A 20,363-nucleotide genomic window follows, 5' to 3' on the forward strand; every position below is an offset into this window, starting at 1 on the left:
ATAATCATGTATTCATTCATCTGAAAAATATTTATTGAGCATCTGCTCTATACCAGGCTGTGTGCTGGCCTTTAGGGTCACCACAGAGACAAGACAGATGCATTCCCTGCCCTCATGGAGTGAACCCTGTGCTCTAGTAGAAAACACCAGGCTACAGAGACCCGGACTCCCAGGGTTCTGGACCGGTCACAGGGTTGCTAGCTGAGGAAGTGTCTTTTGCTGGATTCAACTCAATTTAGCAAACATTCGGAGAACCTGCTATGTGTCGGGCCCTCTGCCAGGTGCTACCTTCCCAGGGTTCTCTGGTAGGAGAAAACAGATAATGAGGGTAGAAGGGTACATGGTACAGAGGAGGGGGATTGGGGAAGAGAGGCTCTGAGGAGGGAAGTCTCAACTGGGTTTCTAAGGGTGAGGAGGAATTTGCCGGCGAAACCAACATGATGTGTTTGCTTGGGCCTACTCTGTGCTTAGCACGTATTTGCTGAATGAACTGTAACTGATCATTCCTGAGAGCACACACTATGTCAAGGTTCTGTTTTGGGCCTGTGGTCAAGATAAGCATCTGCGAGCCCGAATGCTGCTGTGAGGCCACGGTCTCTGTTGCTGGACTACAGCCTGCTGAGTGATGGGGGGAGGGGAAGGGGGTCAGGGCACGTGAGCACATGATTTCTTTCCCTTTGTGCTGTATGCATTCACACGCGTGAACAAGGGAGAGGGATGTCTGGGGGTGTCCCTGACCACCCAGCCTGGGAGTTCTGTCCTAACTTGAAGACCTGCTGGGCTAAGAGATCCAAGGGGGATCATGGAGAGTTGGGAAGGGACCCCATCTCTGGTTCTTGTCTTCAGGGCGTGTCTTGGCTTCATGGGAGGATCAGAACACAGAAGGCTTCTGGAAGGGGGGGTATGGGAGACAAATCTAAAGGCTGATAGAAGAGAAGGGGGTATGTGGGAACGCGCCAGGGCAGAGCGGGGCAGTGGAGTAGAGTGGAGAATGGGGAGCAGACAGGACACCAAGAGGTGGCCCTGGGGAGGAACACTTGGCCCCACTCCACACAAAGACCTGGCTTCTCAGAACCCATGTAAGGCTTCTCTTTGTCTGCTTTCTGTCTGCGACATTCTAGCCGGGTGACAGATCTCGTAAACCAACAACAAACGTTGGAGGAGAAGATGCGGGAAGATCGGGACAGCCTGGTGGAGAGATTACACCGGCAGACAGCCGAGTATTCCGCGTTCAAGCTAGAGAACGAGAGGCTGAAGGTCTGTAGTGAGAGTGGGCCCACACTGTGGGCATAGGGCAGCAGGGCCCCTGATGGGGCACTCCGGATGGCCCCCAGAAATGACTCAGGGGTCTTCAGAGGGCCTGGAGGCAGCGACATGATTAGGAGGGCATGTGCTGGAGTCAGAAAGGCCTGGATTCGGGGTGCCTGGGTGGTTCAGCCAGTTAGGAGTCTGCCTTCAGCTCAGGTCATGATCTTGGGGTCCTGGGATCGAGCCCAACATCAGGCTCTCTGCTCAGCGGTGAGTCTGCTTCTCCTTCTCCCTCTCAAGTAAATAAAATCTTAAAAAAAAAAAGAAAAAGAAAGGCCTGGATCAAGTTCTGACCGCCTTTCACTAGCTGCAGGCTCTAGGCTAGACGGTTTATCCTTTGTCACTGTGGTTTCTTGGAGGAAAGGAGGCTCTGATGAGAACGTGGTAATGTGTGTGAGACACTTAACATGAACACCCAGCCCATGTGCGTGCAACACACCCGACTAGAGGTGGGCACTGACTCCTGGGGGGCTGCTGCCCCCTTGATGTGCATCCATTCTCCCTAACGTCCCAACCTCCCAATAGTGAGTAGTTGTCTCTACTTTATAGAATAAGGAAACAGGCTTAGAGAGGGGTCACGTTTGTTGCCAGGATTTTGCCCCGGAAGTGTTGGCATTAAGATTTGAAGCCAGTCTCGTTCTGGAGCCTGACCACTTGCTCCACACCCTCCCGGCACAGTAGAGGCAGAGGCACTGAGTCAAGGTTCATGTTTCAGAGCCGGGTCGGATCTTTTTAATGATCTGGACAGTCAAGTCTAAGTTTGTTTATTTTTTTAAAGATTGTATTTTTAAGGGGCGCCTGGGTGGCTCAGTTGGTTAAGCGTCTGCCTTCAGCTCAGGTCATGATCCCGGAGTCCTGGGATCGAGCCCCACATTGGGCTCCCTGCTCGGCGGGGAGCCTGCTTCTCTCTCTGCCTGCCACTCCCCCTGCTTATGTTCTCTCTCTCTCTCTCTCTGTCAAATAAATAAAATCTTCAAAAAAATTTATTTATTTATTTATTTATTTATTTATTTATTTATTTAACAGAGAGAAACACAGCGAGAGAGGGAACCCAAGCAGGGGGAGCAGGAGAGGGAGAAGCAGGCTTCCCGCTGAGCAGGGAGCCAGATGCGGGGCTCGATCCCAGGACCCTGGGATCATGACCTGAGCCGAAGGCAGACGCTTAACGACTGAGCCACCCAGGTGCCCCTAAAAAAAATTATTTTTAAGTAATTTCTACACCCAACGTGGGACTTGAACTCACAACCCTGAGCTCAAGAGTCACATGCTCTACCGACTGAGCCAGCCAGGCACCCCTAGGTTTATTTTTTTTACTGCTTTATTTAAGTATGACATATGGAAAGGTACCCCATTCTAGACTTTTCACAAAGTGAACACGTTTTATCCATCATCCACCCTGATCCAAACCTTACTAGCATCCCAGTGACCTCACCCGCTTACAAACACCTGTGCCAAGGTGACTGTCGTCCCGACTTCAGTCAGCACAGGTCAGCTTGCCTGTTTTTGAATTCCGTGCCTGGCTTTCATGCAGCGTTCTGTCTGTAAACAATCCATGCTGTGTGGCAGGTCTCAAGGTCCGTGCTGTCCAGTCTGCCGCTATAGGATCACACCCTGCTACATTTATCTCTCCTCTCAATGGACATTTGACTTGTACAGTATCTTCATACATCTTCGGGTGCACCTATTTGGGGTATTTTTATAAGTTAAATACCTTGAGGTAGAATTGCAGGTCATTAGATGGTGAGCATAAATCCAGCTTTGGTAGATGTTGCCATAGGATAAGGCAGTTATATAAAGTTACACTGCCATCAGGGGTTTGGGAGAGGTAACAGTTGCTCCATGTCTCCTGGGGGACCCTTGGTATTGTCAGTCCTCACTGGAGACATTCTGGCGGGAGGGGCGGCCCCTCATTTGTTGTAGTGAGGTTGCTGGGAAATGAAAGGCGGCCTCCACGTCTAACAGGTGGTTAGGGGATCAGTTACAGTATGGATGTCTGTGGCATGTAATACAGTGTGGCCATTCAAAATGATGTTTGTAGAAGTATATTGTCTTAGATGATGTTCTCCAGGAAAAGTTTAAAACATTACAAAAATGTGATATAGAAGTGATGGTTTTTGTGAACTGTAGATACATATTTTTCCAGGTTTTTTCCCCCCAATACTAATAGAGATATTCAAACACATACACATCCATTATTCTTTTTTTTTTTATTAAAAGATTTTATTTATTCATTTGAGACACAGAGATACAGAGAGAGAGAGAGAGAAACCATGAGCAGGGAGAGAGGCAGAGGGAGAGGGAGAAGCAGGCTCCTCACTGAGCCAGGAGCCCAATGTGGGGCTCCATCCCAGGACCCTGGGATCATGACCTGAGCTGAAGGCAGATGCTTAACAACTGAGCCACCTTGGCGCCCCCACATCCATTATTCTGCAGCTTGCTTTTCTCATTCACCCATATCTCATGGATATCTTTTTAGGCCAGGTTATTGTTTTGCTTTGTTTTGGTTTTGGTTTTTAGCTTTCTCTCTTTCAAATGACTGCAAATTGTTTTATTGAGATACCATGATTTCTTTTGTCCCATCTACTAAGGTGAGCATTTAAGTTGTAGGAGGACATTTGTTGACTTGAGAAGTAGGTCAGGTAATTGTTACTTGCAAAAGCATGTTGCAAAGCAGTAAATACAATATAATCCTATTCCTGTTGAAAAAAAAAGTATCTACTCAGCTACAGACAGATAGCCATAAAGCAAGGCATCAGATTGGTTTTCCTTGGTGTTACCTCCATTTTCTTTTTCTTTTTTTCTTTTAAAGATTTTATTTATTTATTAGAGAGAGAGAGACAGCGAGAGAGGGAACACAAGCAGGGGCAGTGGGAGAGGGAGAAGCAGGCTTCCCACTGATCAGGAAGCCTGATGCGAGGCTCGATCCCAGGACCCTGGGATCATGACCTGAGCTGAAGGCAGATGCTTAACAACTGAGCCACCTTGGCGCCCCTTACCTCCATTTTCTTTTTTTTATTACCTCCATTTTCTTTAATGATTATGTATTGCTTTTGTAGTAAGGACAAGAAAGCATAAGAGTTGCTTACTTGCATCTACAGTTGACCGTTGACACACGGGTTTGAATGGTGTGAGTCTACTTATATGTGGATTTTTTTTTATAAATACAGTTTAGTACTGTATTTTTTTATGATTTTCCTAACATTTTCTTTGCTTTAGCTTACTTTATTGTAAGAGTACAGTATATAATACATATACAAAATATGTGTTGATCAACTATATATGTTATTGGTAAGGCTTCTGGTCAACAGTAGGTTGTTAGTAGTTAAGTTCTGAGGGATTCAAAAGTTATAGGTGCATTTTCGATTGTGTGGGAGGTTGGTGGCCCTAAGCCCTCCATTCATTGTTCCAGGGTCAACTCTTTATTCACTTGAGTTGCCCTGGCACCTGTCTGAGGAAAACTGCTGGTGTGGGTTTGAGTAGGTGGGTCTTCCCTTGGCTGGCCCCTCGGAGTGAGAGGTGAGGGTGGGATTGCCGCCTGCTTTGGGAACCTTGTTGTGGGTTACTCACTAGCCGCCCCCTCCAGGCTAGCTTCGCCCCGATGGAGGACAAGCTCAATCAGGCGCACATCGAGGTACAGCAGCTGAAGGCGTCAGTTAAGAACTATGAAGGGATGATTGACAACTATAAGAGTCAGGTAGGCGGCTGCCCGGGACGTTGACCTCTCCCAGGAAGGGTTGGCTGTAAAGGTGTTTTTCACCGAAACTCTGCCCAATCCTCTGCTGGCCCCCAGGTGATGAAGACCAGATTGGAGGCTGATGAAGTGGCTGCCCAGCTGGAACGCTGTGACAAAGAGAACAAGATCCTTAAAGATGAGATGAACAAAGAGATTGAAGCGGTACTGCTCCCCTTCCTTGCTTTCTTCCGCCACCCAATCCCATGTCTGTCCCCCTTGGTTGCCTGTGAGTCTCCCAGATTTGGACCAGAAAGATTGACGAGTTTTCTCATTGCTGGGCTGGTCCACAGTACCGTGCACGTGCGCTCTCTCTCTCTCTCTCTCTCTGTTGCTTTATTCCTTTTCCTCCTGGTTTTTTCTTTCTTCAGTTTCCTTAAAATAATCTCTCCTCCTTAGATCATCAAAGTGGATTCAAATGCTCAGATCTGCCAGGTCTTAGAAGTTGCCTATTTCGTTCTGCTCAACCCAAAGATGTGCCTCCCCTCCCCTTTTCCCCAGAGAGCCTTATTCTAGAGATAAAGGGATAATCTTAATATTAACCTAGGAGAAGGGCTGAGTCCAGGCCCAGCCACTCATCTGTTACATAGCCTTAGGCAAGTCCTTGCCCCATCCAGTCCTCAGCCTCCTTGTTAACACAGGCATGGACTAAATCAGAGAGCTCGGACCTGTAGCATTAGGATTGCCTTCCTAGGGGCATTGGAGTTAGACTGGACCTTAATCCTGGCTCTGTCAGTTTCTAGCTGAGCAACCTTAGGGAAATGACTTTGCTCCTATGATCCTTAGAGCCCTTGTATTGGGAAAACAGCCCCCACTTTATAGGTCGTTGTATGAATTAATTGAGAGAGCCCTTAGCACTGGGGGGGGGGGGGGGGCTAGGGGCCTGGTGTTTGCTATGTGATTGCCATTGTTATTCAATGACTAAAGGAGTGGCAGGCTCAAGGGCTATTTGGGGTCAAGTGTGTCCCTCAGAGAACAGCTGGAGGGGAGACCTGTGGGGAGGGCAGGCTACATTCCTGCCTGTGGTTCTCACAGGACCCTTTTCCGGGGACTGAGGGCGGCCCTGCCCTAACTCCAAAGGACTCTGCCTGGCCTCACCAGCAGCAGGGCCCTTCCCAATGGTGGGCTTTTCTCTCCCACTCCAGGCCCGTAGGCAGTTCCAGTCCCAGCTGGCTGACCTGCAGCAGCTGCCCGACATCCTCAAGATCACGGAGGCTAAGCTGGCAGAGTGCCAAGACCAGCTGCAGGGCTATGAGAGGAAGAACATTGACCTCACAGCCATCATATCAGATCTGCGCAGCCGGGTAAGGGACTGGCAGAAAGGGTCCCACGAACTGGCGCGAGCAGGGTCCCGCTTACCAAGATGAGCTGCACACCCCCCCCAAGGGAGGACCACTTCCTTTTTCTTGGCTGCCGCTTTCTGAAAGGAGTGAGCTATCATCAGTGCTGTGAAATAAAAGTCTGGTGTGCCAAATGCCTTGTGTTTGCACAAAGTGATTGTAGTTATAGGAGCCGCCACTGTCCTGTGTTGCCCGCCCCCCGGTGCTCCAAGTCTCCTCCGCTCTGCGGCTGCGCTCGGCCCCCGGGGAGACACCCAGCCCTCCGAGTGCTCTTTCCCAACTTTCTCTTGCTTTAGCTGCCTTTCCCTACTCTTAGCTCCATTGCCTGAGGTTCTGACCCCAGAGAGGGCTCCCTTCCTCCCAGAAGCAGTCTGCCTCTGGGTTACTGGAATCCTGCCGATGGTGTAAGAAACTATGTGCCTCTCATCTGCAGTGGGACCTTGGGTGAGGCCCTTCCCTTCTCCTGACCTGCTACCTTGTAATAATAAAAGTAGCTGTCGTTTCTTGAGCACAGACTTTGCGCTCCAGTATTGTCTCACGTAATTCTCCCAGGAACGTTAAGATGTAGATACTATTTTCCCCCATTTTCCAGAAGGCAGCCCAAGGCATAGGGGCATAATTTCCTGAGGTCACAGAGCTGATACTTAATGAACAGGGTTTGGAACCCAGCCAGCTCCATCTGCTTCCCAAGCCCGTGTTCTCAGTCCTCTTAAGTTGCCTACCCTCTCTTGAACCTGAGCATTCTGAGGGCCTTTCGAGCCTGGTATCTGAGGCTTCTGCATACAGCAGCCCTCTGGATAACCTCTCAAACTCGCCAGCCTGAAAGACTTGCTGGGTTCCCTGTTGCCTTGCGTGCACTTGTCCCCATTCAGTGGCAGAATGAAATCAGCGGTGCCAGCAATGTAACTGGTAAAGCGCCGTGGCACGTCATGTGGGCCAGTTAAACCCACCATCTGCTTCCGCCCTCTCATGTCTGCCCTGGATCCCATTGAGTGGCTTCTCCTGATCAAGAAAGCATCACCGTGGTTCATCGGGATCAAACCTGGCTTCTCTTCGTATGGGAAAAGCCTTCACGGGAGTTGGGCCTAACCTGTCCCTCCTCTCCTCTCTCCTCCAGGTTGTGCGTTGAGACTTGGATGCCTGCTGAGGGCAGCATGCCCCTCTCCTGGGTGTGGATGACAGGTCCTAGGGGGAAGGGAGGGCTGCACCGGGAAGTTCCTTCATAAACAGGTCTGTGTTCCTGTCATTTTAGATCGAACATCAGGGGGACAAGCTGGAGATGGCAAGAGAGAAACATCAGGCTTCCCAGAAGGAAAATAAACAGCTGAGTCTGAAGGTGGATGAACTGGAGAGGTTAGAGGCACTTGGTCTCATCTCTGTCCTCTTCCTAGGACCTGAGACTTTCAGCCACTTAGCTGCTTTGGGCTTAGTGTGCAGAAGTGTTTGAGGGACTCAAGGCCCTGGAAGGTACAGGGCAGACCTCAGAGGAAAAGCTGCTTCCATTGCAGTGGTAAGCATTGTGGGAGAGAGGAAGGCGGTCTCTTGACCGGGGGATGCTCCAGAACAGTGTGGTCACGTTCAGACCACCCACAGGCTCCACCGACCAAAAAGGCACACTTCACCCAGCAAACCAGCAGGACCAGTATGCGGCTGTTGGGGGGGGGGGGCATCCCCCCCTTCACAATTTGCTCTTTGTTTCTGACCCTCCTTCCCCAAGACCTTTCTGATCTGATTCTTCTGTTACATACGGACTGTTGGAGGTAGTCAAGGGAAGAGTACAGCTTTTAGAATCAGAAGCCCTGGCCTTGGGTCTCAGCTTGGCCACTTGTATTGTGATCTTGAGCAAATCCTTGAACCCTTTTGAGCCTCTGTTTACTCATCTTGAGAAGGGGATCAAGGGAGGGATAAGAATCTAGCTCATGAGGTTATTGTAAGTCTTCCATGAGGCCTTCCTCAAAGGCCTTAACACATTAGTTGCTATTATCCGCCCCCCGCTTTTTTTTAAGTATACTCCATGCCCAACATGGGGCTTGAACTCGCGACCCTGAGATCAAGAGTTGCACGCTCTACCGACTGAGTCAGCCAGGCGCCCCTACTATTATCCCAATTTTAAATATGAGGAAACTGAGCATGGAGAAAGGTAAAGTGACTTGCCCAAGGTGACACAGCTGGTATCTGGCAAAGCTGTGACGTAGGCCCCTGACTCTCCTCTGGAGCTTTTAAGCATCTGTAAAATGAGGGCTGGAGTCTTAGTTTCAGAGCTGAAAGGCCTGGAGCCCTGGGATGCCATGACTGCCCAGGTGGCTCATGCAGCCTGCGTGCTGGGACCTGGGCAAGCAGGTCTCCTGGGCCCTGCCACCGCTCTGCTCTGCTGGCCTCCAGTGTGCAGCTGGACTTAGCAGGACTTACAGAGCTTTCAACTGGAAGATGTTCTGGAAGTGCACTGGGGACCGTGTGTGCATATCGGAATGGTCACCGCAGCCCGTGGTGGCTCACATCCGCGCTAGAGCGGTCCAGCTGAAGTCCCTTTGCTGAGGGGGCAGCCGTGAACAGAAGCCGAGGGCATGGGTTTTGGTGACGGACCAGCCAGCTGTGTTGACCTCGGGCCAGTGACTTTAGCTCTCAGTGCCTCAGTTTCTTCATCTGTAGAGTGGGGATAATGGTGACCCGTGTTTTTGTTGTTGTTTTGTTTTTTTGTTTTGTTTTACAGGTGGCAGTTTTATCTGTCCTCTATAAATTCTTTTAAGGTTAAAATTTTAATTATAAAGAAATACATTTTAATCTTATTCTAGAAACTTCCTTCTCTCCTAACCATTCTCCCACATGCATAAGCAACAAATTAATTGCATTTGTGAAACATTGTATAACTTCTAAATTTTAAGTTCAGTACAAGGTGCTGTGTTTTGTGTGCTAACAGGCACACTCAGTCTGCCTGCCCTGCCCGCGCACTCTTCACACAGCCCTCTAACCGGCTGTCTGGGCTGCTCAGCTCCCTGCCGTCTTGCTGATCAGCAGGTTTCTTTGGTTTATTCCTGTGGTTCCTTGGAGACTCTTGGCGTGATGAGAGCCCCCGTCCAGGGGTGACTGGCAGCCCCCTGGCGGGGTGGAACAGGACAGGTAGGGGTATGAGCAGGATCTGATTAAGTGCTTTCACCTAGGAAACTGGAGGCAACCAGCGCCCAGAATATCGAGTTCCTACAGGTGATTGCCAAGAGGGAGGAGGCAATCCATCAGTCCCAGCTGCGGCTAGAGGAGAAAACACGGGAGTGTGGGACCCTGGCCAGGCAATTGGAGAGCGCCGTTGAAGATGCTAGGAGGCAGGTCAGTCTCGATTCCATTACTAACTAACTCTGTGACCTTGGGCAAATCACCTGACCTCTCAGCCTATTCTCCCATCTAAAAAATGGGCACACAGTAGTGGCACCTGCCTCATGAATTCGTTGTAAGGATCAAATGAGCAATTACTATAGAGGATTTGGCCCTTTATTCATGATGGCTTATTCAGTTGCAGCCTGTGTGGGACTCAGCCAGGTTTACCAGAGCTCAGGTGATGACTCATGGAGTGTGGGGAAGGGGCAGGTGAAGTGGGCTGCAGAAGTCCTGTAGTTAGCTCCTGCCCCGAGGCTCCTGGGAGCTGTCCACAGCGACGTGCAAGGGCCGTCCGTGAGACCGGAGCGGGAGTGGCCCAGGCTTCTCTGCCTGGCGTTGCCCAGGTGAGGTAAGCCAGCCACACCTCCGTGCCTTCTGGGCAGGTGGAACAAACCAAGGAGCACGCAGTCTCCAAGGAGCGAGCTGCTCAGAGCAAAATCCTGGACCTTGAGACCCAGCTGAGCAGGACCAAAACTGAACTCAGCCAGCTGCGGCGGAGCCGGGACGATGTGAGTCGGGCTGGAGGGTAGGGGGCAGAAGAGAAGGGAGTGGATTGAGATTTTAGCTTCCTGGGGCCTGCAGGGCAAGGTGTTTTTATGAATATGATATGGTTTTATTTTTCTCAAATCACTTTCCCATCCCTTAAGGATATTCCAGGCAGATCCCTTTTTTTCTTAACCGCTTGGTTAAGGTATCATTTACATACCGTAAAAGTCACTCGTTTAAACTGTACGATTCGGTGGTTTTTATTATATTGACAGAGGTGTGCCATTATCGTCACAAGCTGAGTTTAGAATATTTTCAGAAAGAAACCCCATAGCCATCAGCAGTCCCTCCCATTCCCCCGCCGTCAGCCCCTGGCAACCACTGATCAAGTCTCTAGGGATCTGTGTGTTCTGGACATTTCACACACTTGGCCCGTACTCTCGTTCTCCCTCCTAGGCTGACCGTCGCTACCAGAGCCGGCTCCAGGACCTCAAAGATCGCCTGGAGCAGTCAGAGAGCACCAATCGCAGCATGCAGAACTATGTCCAGTTCCTCAAGTCATCCTATGCCAATGTGTTCGGGGACAGTCCCTACACTACCTACCTGACCAGCTCTCCCATCCGCTCCCGATCTCCTCCTGCCTAAGGCTGCCGGTCTTGGGCCAGGAGCCTGGATTGATGCCATGGGAACCGCAGAGGGGCCAAGCCATAGCTGGAAAGCCTCTTGCTTTCCTATCTCTTCCACTGATGGAAGTGTGTTCAGGCAGGATCTTGTCTGAGCTACTGGCCCCAGAAAAGTCCCTAAAGCAACGAGGGGGTGGGGTGGGGGGGACAGGAACGACTTAGTTTTCTCTTTCTCCCCTCTGACAGAGTCACCTGATGGAAATTAATTACCTTGACATGCCATAAATCTACTAATCTTAGGGTACCAGATTTTAACTCACCATGACTTTGCTCCTTCCTTCCCAGAGAAAATGATCTGGACTTTTTCTTCCAGTTCCCTCACAGCCCTCCTCTTTTGAGGAATCTCTCCCTTGGGTTTTCTCTTCCCTGAACCAGCAGGCTCTATTAGCCCAAGGTCCTCACCACCCCTCCTGGGCTGTGAGCATGTTCATTTGCTGTTTTCTGTCATGGGTACGGTGTTTGCCCCAACGTCTCCCTCCCACGCCCGGAGGAAACCTCATGTTCGAGTGTCCTTGAGGCCACCTGTCCCCAAGCACTTCACAACAGACACTGCAAGGCCCATGTCCAGTGGCCTCTTCAAAGTGTAATCCCAATCTCACTGATTTTTGTTTCTCTTTGCCAGGTTTCTATCTATGGAATGCATTTAATTCTGGAAATATGTGTGTTGTTTTACAAGAAGCTTTTATAATCAATATTTAAGGCTCCATTGGATGATTTCCTTTACCCACCCCTTCCCTTTTCTAAAAACGATGAAGGAAAATGCTGCAGGAGAGCCAGTAAACAAGTACTTGGTGCCTGGGACATGAGGTTTCCCATTTCATTTTGGCCCAGGTTGGTTCTTCCTTCCTTGTGCACCTTCTGCACATCATAATCCTGTGAGATGACTGGAGAACACACTTTGTACGGCACTGCTCAGTGTCAGGCGGGATGGATAGGATGGAGGAAGACAGGATGTGTATATATTACTATTTTTAAAATGTCAGTTGGTTTCTTTTTCTTTTTATAAAGATCTTATTTTGGGGGGTGCCTAGGTGGCTCACTCGGTTAAGTGTCTGCCTTCAGCTAGGGTCATGATCCCAGGGTCCTGGGATCGAGCCTGACGTCGGGCTCTCTGCTCAGTGGGGAGCCTGCTTCTCCCTCTCCCTCTGCCTGCTTGTGCTCTCTCTCTCAAATAAATAAATCTTAAAAAAATAAAGATCTTATTTTTAAAAAAATTTTTAAAGATTTTAAGTAATCTGTACACCCAACATGGGGCTTGAACTCACACCCTGAGATCAAGAGTTGCATGCCCTGCTGATGGAGCCAGCAAGGTGCCCCTAAGTATCTTATTTTTAAATAATCTGTACACTCAACATGGGGCTTGAACTCGCAACCCTGAGATCAAGAGTTGCATGCTCTACCAACTGAGCCAACTAGGTGCCCCGTTAGTTGGTTTCTGAATGACAAGATTATGGGCTATTTTTGTGCTCTTCACATTTTCCTGTATTTAAAAGAAAGAACAACACATTCCTTAGAGGGTGAATGAATGGGGTACTGTGCTGAACCCTAACCTTTCTGTTTTAACTGTTACTGGCCTTCTGGGTGATCCAATCTTGTCCTCTCTATCTACTCTAACCCAAGGACAGTGAACTCCAGAGAATTCCCCTATGTCCTCAAAAACAATGGGCCCACACAGTCATCTAGATTCAGAAAATCTCCTTCCCACCTCAAATTTTTGGACATCTGCAGTTTCCAGCTTTTAATTTTGCCAAGGGAGTTCATTTGAAAAACAAGCACCAGCTACCAGTGCCACAATTCGAAGCCTGTTTTCATAGCTTAATGATAAACTGACTAGAACTTACAATGTATGAGCGATCTTCCACAAAAGAACAGTTGGGGGCAGCCCTCTTGGGTCCTCTCCCTCTTCGGGAGCTTTGTACTATCACTCAATAAACTTTACTTTGCTGCCCACCAAAAAAAAAAAAAAAAGGTACAGTTGGCAAGCTTACACCAGTGTGGTACATATCTGCCCAACTCATTTGTATTTTTGTAAAACTAATGAAAAATTCCTCCCGCAGGGCACTGCTGTTTACAACGCTGGTGGGAAACACCTCTTTTGGAGTCTATTGCTGGGACTCTCTCAACGATGTTCTATTTTTCTTTGTAAAGTATTTTATTACAAACAGTCCAGAGAGTTTGTAAAAAAAAAAAAAAAAGAAAATGTTTGTATCACTTCAAACTCCAGAGGGTGTTTCCTTTCTACCTCGAACTAAGATCCTATGAAATGGGCAAAAGAATTGCCAAAGCTATGAAGTCCCAGTTAAAGCTGGTTCCCAGCAATGGTGAATCTTATCCGATGTATTGAGATAGGATTCACATGCCATAAAATTCACCCTTTTAAAGTGTATAATTCAGTCATTTTCAGTATATTCACAAAGTTAAGCAACTATAAACTTTTATCTGGTTCTAGAACATTTTCATCACCCAAAATGAAGCCCATACCAGTTAGCAGCCACTCCCCCTTTCCCCTCCCCACAGCCCCTGGCAGTCACTAACTAAGTCTCTAAGGATATGTTTGTTATTCTGGACATTTAATAAAAATGAAATCATACAATATTGTGACCAGTGCTTTCACTTAGAATAATGTTTTCCAAGATTCATCCATGTTGTAGCATGCATTGTACACTTCATTTTATGGCCAAATAATATTCCATTGTATGAATACACCCTATTTTATTTACTCATCAGTTGATGGACATCTGTGTTTACACTTTTTAGCCACTATGAGTAATGCTGCTACGAACATTCTACGAGGTTTTTTTTCTTTTTTTTTTTTTTAAGATTTTATTTATTTATTTGACAGAGAGAGACACAGCGAGAGAGGGAACACAAGCAGGGAGAGTGGGAGAGGGAAAAGCAGGCCTCCCCCGGAGCAGGGAGCCTGATGTGGGGCTCGATCCCAGGACCCTGAGACCATGACCCGAGCGGAAGGCAGACGCTTAACGACTGAGCCACCCAGGCGCCCCCATTCTACGAGTTTTTATGTGGATGGATATTTCATTTCTTTGGGTATATACATATACACTTAGGAGTAGTGCTGGGTCAATGGTAACGCTAACCTTTTGAGGAACTGCCAGGCTGTCTTCCACAGGAGTTGCCCCATTTTAGAGCCCACCAGCAATGTTCCAATTTCTCCACATCCTCATCAAAACATACTGGGATTTCTGCAATCCAGAGACTCCAGCCTTCAAAAGATCCCGATCCTACCTGCAAGCAAAAGAAGTAGGGTAGGGACCAAACCCTACGCACAAGCGCGCGGGCGAGCGGGCTCGGCGCGGGAGGCGGGGCTACGCAGCCGTTAGGGGCAGGATTGCGCTGCGCGGCTGCGTGCGCGCCCCGGAAGCGGAAGCTAGGGCCCGTTTCCGGGCGGCTGATTCGAGGACAAGTTTTGTCACAAGCAGAGACTCTGAAAAGCTCCCTCAGGTGGGCCATGCCGTCTGAGGGTCGCTGCTGGGAGACTCTGCAGGCACTGCGCAGTTCCGACAAAGGTCGACTCCGCTACCACCGCGACTGGCTGCTGCGGGGCGAGGTGAGCGGGGGGCCCCGGAGTGGGCGGTGCCCTTCCGGCTCCTGGCCACGGGACCCTGCTGTTCCCTAACCCTTGGCAAGTCTTGCGCTGGGAACACGTGCGTTTTTTCTGACAACCCGCATTTGTTTCTTGACTCCCGTGTGTGCATCTCCGTGTCCTAGAGTATCTGCTCTCTCCTGCCTATTCTCGCCTTTCAGGGAGCTCTTATTTCAAAGGTGCTCTTCTCTAAAGGCTTCGTTGCCACTCCCAGAGTCAGAGTCAGAGTTAGGCGCCTCCGCTGTGTTGTCAAAGCAACCCTCTCGGGGTCAGTTATTTACTGCACGTCTCTTGTGCTAGGAGATTTAGCGGAGAACGATTAATATGACCTAAACTATTGAAAAGACGAAAATTCTAGATGACATTGGGCAGACTTGGAAAGTTTAATGGTGGCGTGGTTCCTGTACCTAGAATTTGCAAACCCATGCACTAGACTGCAGGGCTGTAGACAAGGCTCAGGCATAGTTCCTGTACCCAAGTTGCTGATAATTATAGATAGGATGTTGTCCTGTCTATTTACACGTTCTAAAGCATTTCCCTGTCTTTTAATATCCCTGGCAGTTTTAGGGAATACATAACTTGCATTCTGTAGGATGAATCCCAGGGTGGGTCTGTCTGGTGTAGTCACGCTGTGCATTTTTGGCAGGAATACCGTAGAAATGATGCTGTGTTCTCACTCATATCAGGAAGCACACATATGCTGCAACCCATCCCAACACTGGGAATCCTAACCTTGATCACCTGGTCACATTGTTACCTGCCAGATAGCTGCACTTAAAATGGGGCATTTTTCCTTTTGTAACTGATTAGTATCTTGTGGGGAGGTAATCCAAGATTACACTAGTATCCTGTAACTCGTCAAACCTCCACGGTTGGCATTCATTATTTCTGCCTGAATCAGTCACCCCTGTGAGGTAACCAAATGGGCGTTTCTTTAATATCCACCATTCCTTCCAAGCTTGGTAGTTGGCATTCTACTGTAAGGAAGAGCTTTCTTTTCTCCCCTGTTTAATGAATTATTTATATTATCATGTACACCTGGGTTCCTGTTTTATTCAGTGAGTTGTAATCCATTGCTTGTACCCTTGTGTGTGTGTTCAGGATAAAATCTGAGATTTGAGATTGCTGGGTCAAAAGGTAAACATAGATGTCCCCCGCCCCACATTAGGGATGCATCAGATTGCCTTCCAATCAACAATGCATGATCGTGCCTTTTTGCCTGCAGCCTTGTCAACAGAATGTATGCATTGTTATACTTTTAATTTGTGCTTATCTAGTGGGTAGAATGAGATCTTAGGATTGTTTTACAGTGCCTTTTTTTATTCAGATTGAACATTTTTTCATATATTCAGGAACCAATTTTAATCTTTTTTTTTTTTTTTGAAGATTTTATTTATTTGTCAGAGAGGGAGAGAGCGCGCACACACATGCACACAAGCAGGGGGAGTGGTAGGTAGAGAGTGAAGCAGGCTCCCCTCTGAGCAAGGAGCCTGATGTGGGACTGATCCCGAGATCCTGGGATCATGACCTGAGCTGAAGGCAGAAGCTTAACTGACTGAGCCACCCAGGTGCCCCATCGGGAGCCAATTTTATATCTTTATCTGTGAATTGGCGGTTTATGTCTTTTGCTCATTTTTCTATTGGAATTTTTCTCCACCCCAAATTTTACAAGTTCTTTATGTGTTAGGATAACAATAGCCCTTCATCTGTGATATATATTGCATATATTTTTTCTGGTTTGTCAGTTGAAATTTTTTTATGTTTATGGTGTTTTTTGTATCTATGGTTTTATTTTTTACATTTAAAACTTTGGCCCTGGACTATATTTTGGTGTAAGGAATGAGGAAAAGAGTGTTGTCTCAACATTATTTCCATTATGTCTTGAAAATGAGTCTCATTACTTTATAAAGTGTACATATAGCCTGTTTGCTTCTGTGTCTGGATTATTTTCCATGGATTGAGTATCTGTTTAGTGCACATGGGATGTATACCTGTGATCTAGATCAATATCTCTTGGCTGCAGCATTTATTGAGACTTTGGGCTGAGCCGGATAATTCTTTGTTGTGAGGGGCTGCTATTGCTGTCTTGCAATAGCAAGATGTTTAATGGCATCCCTGGCCTCCACCAACTAGATGCCAATAGCACCCTCCCAGTGGTGACAACGAAAAATGTCTCCAGACATTGCCAACTGTCCTCTAGGGGGTAAAAGTGATCCTGCTGTAGAACCACTGATCTAGGTAAAATAATAACTTGCAGTTTTTGAGTAGTTATTGTGTGCCAGGTATTCTTCTAGGCCGTTCATATCTATTATTCATTTAATCCTCTCCAAATCTTTTGAGGTGGATCCTTTATTATTCTGTTTTAGAAGTGATGAGGCTTAGGCACAGAGGGGTTAGGTAGCTTGCTCATGGTTATACAGATAAGTGGAGTGCAGGGATGGAACTCAAGCTGAGAAGGGCTGGTTCTAAACTCATTGCTCTTAAGCACTATTGTACCATTTTTCCATATTTCCTGGTAATATTTTCCTGACATTGCAAGTTCTCAGCCAGAATTGCTGTGTCTTTTAACTGCGGTGAAATGGTAATAAACTTCTCTGGTTTGAAGCACTGTATGGGAGTTACATAGAGATAATAGTTAACTGGTAGAGTTGAATAAGTTTTCCACACACATATTAAAGGGTTGCTAGAACTTGTTTTATAGGCTTTCTATTATAAATCCCATTTGCTTTAAGCCATTGGTCTTTATGTCAGTAACCACTTGTCCATGCCCTTTTTTTTAAAGATTTTATTTATTTATTTTTGCGAGACAGAGCAAGAGCGGGGTGGGGGTGGGGCAGAGGGAGAAGCAGACTCCCCGCTGAGCAGGGAGCCTGATGCAGAACTCCATCCCAGGACCCTAGGATCATGACCTGAGCCGAAGGCAGATGCTTAACCGACTGAGCCATTCAGGCTCCCCCATGCCTATTTTTACATGCTATTTTCACATAAAAAATTATAATTTTCACAATAAAAATTATTTAATTTAAAAATTAAATCTAGGGAATTAGAACAAGGAGAAATATGTCACTCGTCACCCAAGCATAACTTCTAGCATATTTCCTTCATGTCTTTCAGTGTATTAGCATTTTTTTTAATTTTATATAATTGTAGACATTTATACTCTTGGTTTTTCACTTAAAATTGAATCTTGGGGGAGGGAGAAATGGGAGGAAGGTTGTCAAAAGATACACACTTCCAAGGGGCACCTGGCTGGCTCAGCCAGAAGAGCATGTGACTCTTGATCCTGGAATTGTGAGTTTGAGCCCCACATTGGGTGCAGAGATTACTTTAAAAAAAAAAAAAAACTTAACAAAAAAAGATAGACTTCCAGTTATAAATACTAGAGATGTAATGTACAACGTGACTGTAGCTCACACTATTATATGATATATTGGAAAATTAAGAGTGAATCTTAAGAGTGAATCCTGAGTACTCATCACAAGGAGAAAGGTTTTCTTTTGCCTTTTTTCTTTTCTTCTTTGTGTTGTATCTGTAGTAGAAGATGGATGTTGGCTGAACCTATTGTAGTAATCTTTTAATATATATGTAAATCAACCCATCATACTGTCACTTTGAACTTATACAGTGATGTATATCAAATATTTTTCAATAAAACTGGGGAAAATTTGAATCTGAAGTATGGTGTTAACATAGGATTCACAATCAGTACTTTTTTTTTTTTTTTAACGTGGGGCTTGAACTCACGACCCTGAGATCAAGACCTGAGCTGAGATTAAGAGTCAGACGCTTGCTTAACCGACTGAGCCACCCAGACGCCCCCACATTCAGTACTTTTAAATGACTAATATCCCCTGATTGTGTATACTGTAGCTTAGGTCAAAATTCCCTGTGTTCTTTTCCATTCTGATGTTTTAGATTGCTTTCGAATATGCTTTTTTCTTTTTTTAATTTTTTTAGATTTTATTTATTTTTTGACAGAGAGGGAACACAAACAGGGGGAGTGGGAGAGGGAGAAGCAGGCTTCCTGCGGAGCAGGGAGCCCGATGCGGGGCTCAATCCCAGGACCCTGAGATCATGACCTGAGCCGAAGGCAGATGCTTAACGACTGAGCTACCCAGGCGCCCCTCGAATATGCTGTAATGACCGTCTTTGTGTGTCATTCCTTTTTCTGTGGTTATAGTTATTTAGTCTGATGTTGTAAAAGGATGCTAGTCAGGGTCATTACCAAGAAACTACTTGCGATGTAACGTATGGTGACTAAGATAACGATAAAATTAAATTTTAAAAAAAGAAACTACTTTCTTGGGGTGCCTGGATGGCTCAGTCGTTAAGCGTCTGCCTTCGGCTCAGGTTGTGATCCTGGGGTCCTGGGATCGAGCCCCGCATACGGCTCCCTGCTCAGCGAGAAGCCTGCTTCTCCCTCTCCCACTCCCCCTGCTTGTGTCCCCTCTCTCGCTGTGTCTCTCTCTGTCAAATAAATAAATAAAATCTTAAAGTAGTTTCTTTTTTTTTTTTTTATCTTCGTGTCTGATTGTTAGTACAATTAGATTGGGTCTTTGGTATGTGTGTATGTATGTATGTATTCAGGCCTTCTTAGATAACCAGTAAGGCAGATAGTGGAAAATAAGGACAGAATTTTTTTGTTTGTTTTTTTTTGTTTTTTTTTTAAAGATTTTATTTATTTGAGAGAGAGAATGAGAGACAGAGAGCACGAGAGGGAAGAGGGCAGAGGGAGAAGCAGACCCCTTGCTGAGCAGGGAGCCCGATGCGGGACTCGATCCCGGGACTCCAGGATCATGACCTGAGCCGAAGGCAGTCGCTTAACCGACTGAGCCACCCAGGCGCCCCAGGACAGAATTATTTTTGATTGCTTGAATCAGTTGACATGCAAGTTGGGCTTCACCTTCTTCTTCTCTCTAGGATGTTTTGGAAGAATGTATGTCTCTTCCCAAGCTGTCTTCCTACTCTGGATGGGTGGTAGACCATGTCTTACCCCACACACAAGAGAACCCACCTTCCTCTGAGACCTCAGCATCCTCTAGATCCACTTCCACCCTCGACCAACCTTCATGTGTTCCCAGATCTCCTGTCAGAACCCCTGCCTTCTCACCATCCTCCTCAGCAACACCAGATGGAGCCGAGGTAAGGTTTATGTTCAGCTTAAGACAGGAGGTAGAGGTGGCTGAAAAGTTGAAGTGTTTAAGGGACCCCTGGCTGGTTCATGTGGTGGTGGAGTGTGCGACTCTTGCTCTCAGGACCGTGACTTCAAGCTCCACACTGGGTGTAGTGATTACGTAAAAATCTTTTTTTAAAAAGTTGAAGTGTTTAACATTGTCAGACAACAGTGACCTTACCCTGGGGAAGATCATGATGACTCTTGTAGCTGTCATAGGGACCCCATTCACTACATCATGCAGTGTTCTCTTAACGAAGAGCTGAGAGAGAGAGTCCCCTCTGTTCTTAGTACCAAGAATAGCAATTAATTTCATGAGCAACTGGTTTGTTTTTTCTCATGAACATTGCATGAGTTTAACTCATCAGGTCTCCCTTTTTGTGTTGGCTGCTGGAGGCTTACAGTAAATTTCATACCTGTTCTCCAAATGTATGTACCTTATCATTGGTTCTGTAATTTGTAAAAAAAAAAAAAAAAAGGGCGCCTGGGTGGCTCAGTCGTTAAGCGTCTGCCTTCGGCTCAGGTCATGATCCCAGGGTCCTGGGATCAAGTCCCACATCGGGCTCCCTGCTCTGCAGGAAGCCTGCTTCTCCCTCTCCCACTCCCCCTGCTTGTGTTCCTGCTCTCGCTATATCTCTCTCTGTCAAATAAATAAATAAATAAAATCTTT

The 20,363-nt window shown here is 47.0% G+C and overlaps 2 protein-coding genes across 7 annotated transcripts in view; both read left to right on the forward strand.

Moving 5' to 3' along the window:
* ODF2 (outer dense fiber of sperm tails 2) overlaps window positions 1-11,610 on the forward strand; it is a 32,901-nt gene extending 21,291 nt beyond the window's left edge. For all 6 annotated transcript variants that reach the window (XM_031020303.2, XM_031020304.2, XM_006749167.3 and 3 more), the window contains 8 exons: window positions 1,122-1,257; window positions 4,892-5,002; window positions 5,099-5,203; window positions 6,184-6,342; window positions 7,631-7,731; window positions 9,537-9,699; window positions 10,131-10,256; window positions 10,690-11,610. In XM_031020303.2, coding sequence (XP_030876163.1) covers window positions 1,122-1,257; window positions 4,892-5,002; window positions 5,099-5,203; window positions 6,184-6,342; window positions 7,631-7,731; window positions 9,537-9,699; window positions 10,131-10,256; window positions 10,690-10,878 — 1,090 coding nt within the window. In that variant the 3' untranslated portion in view covers window positions 10,879-11,610. The remainder of the gene's footprint in view (window positions 1-1,121; window positions 1,258-4,891; window positions 5,003-5,098; window positions 5,204-6,183; window positions 6,343-7,630; window positions 7,732-9,536; window positions 9,700-10,130; window positions 10,257-10,689) is intronic.
* Window positions 11,611-14,289: 2,679 nt separating this feature from the next.
* Window positions 14,290-20,363, forward strand: part of GLE1 (GLE1 RNA export mediator) — a 20,309-nt gene continuing 14,235 nt past the window's right edge. The window contains exons 1-2 of the mRNA XM_081802657.1: window positions 14,290-14,484; window positions 19,441-19,815. Of these exons, the coding sequence (XP_081658783.1) occupies window positions 14,386-14,484; window positions 19,441-19,815 (474 nt within the window). The 5' untranslated portion in view covers window positions 14,290-14,385. The remainder of the gene's footprint in view (window positions 14,485-19,440; window positions 19,816-20,363) is intronic.

This window comes from Leptonychotes weddellii, chromosome 14, assembly GCF_054177405.1.
Source record: "Leptonychotes weddellii isolate Sample4059 chromosome 14, ASM5417740v2, whole genome shotgun sequence".
Lineage (NCBI taxonomy): Eukaryota > Metazoa > Chordata > Mammalia > Carnivora > Phocidae > Leptonychotes > Leptonychotes weddellii.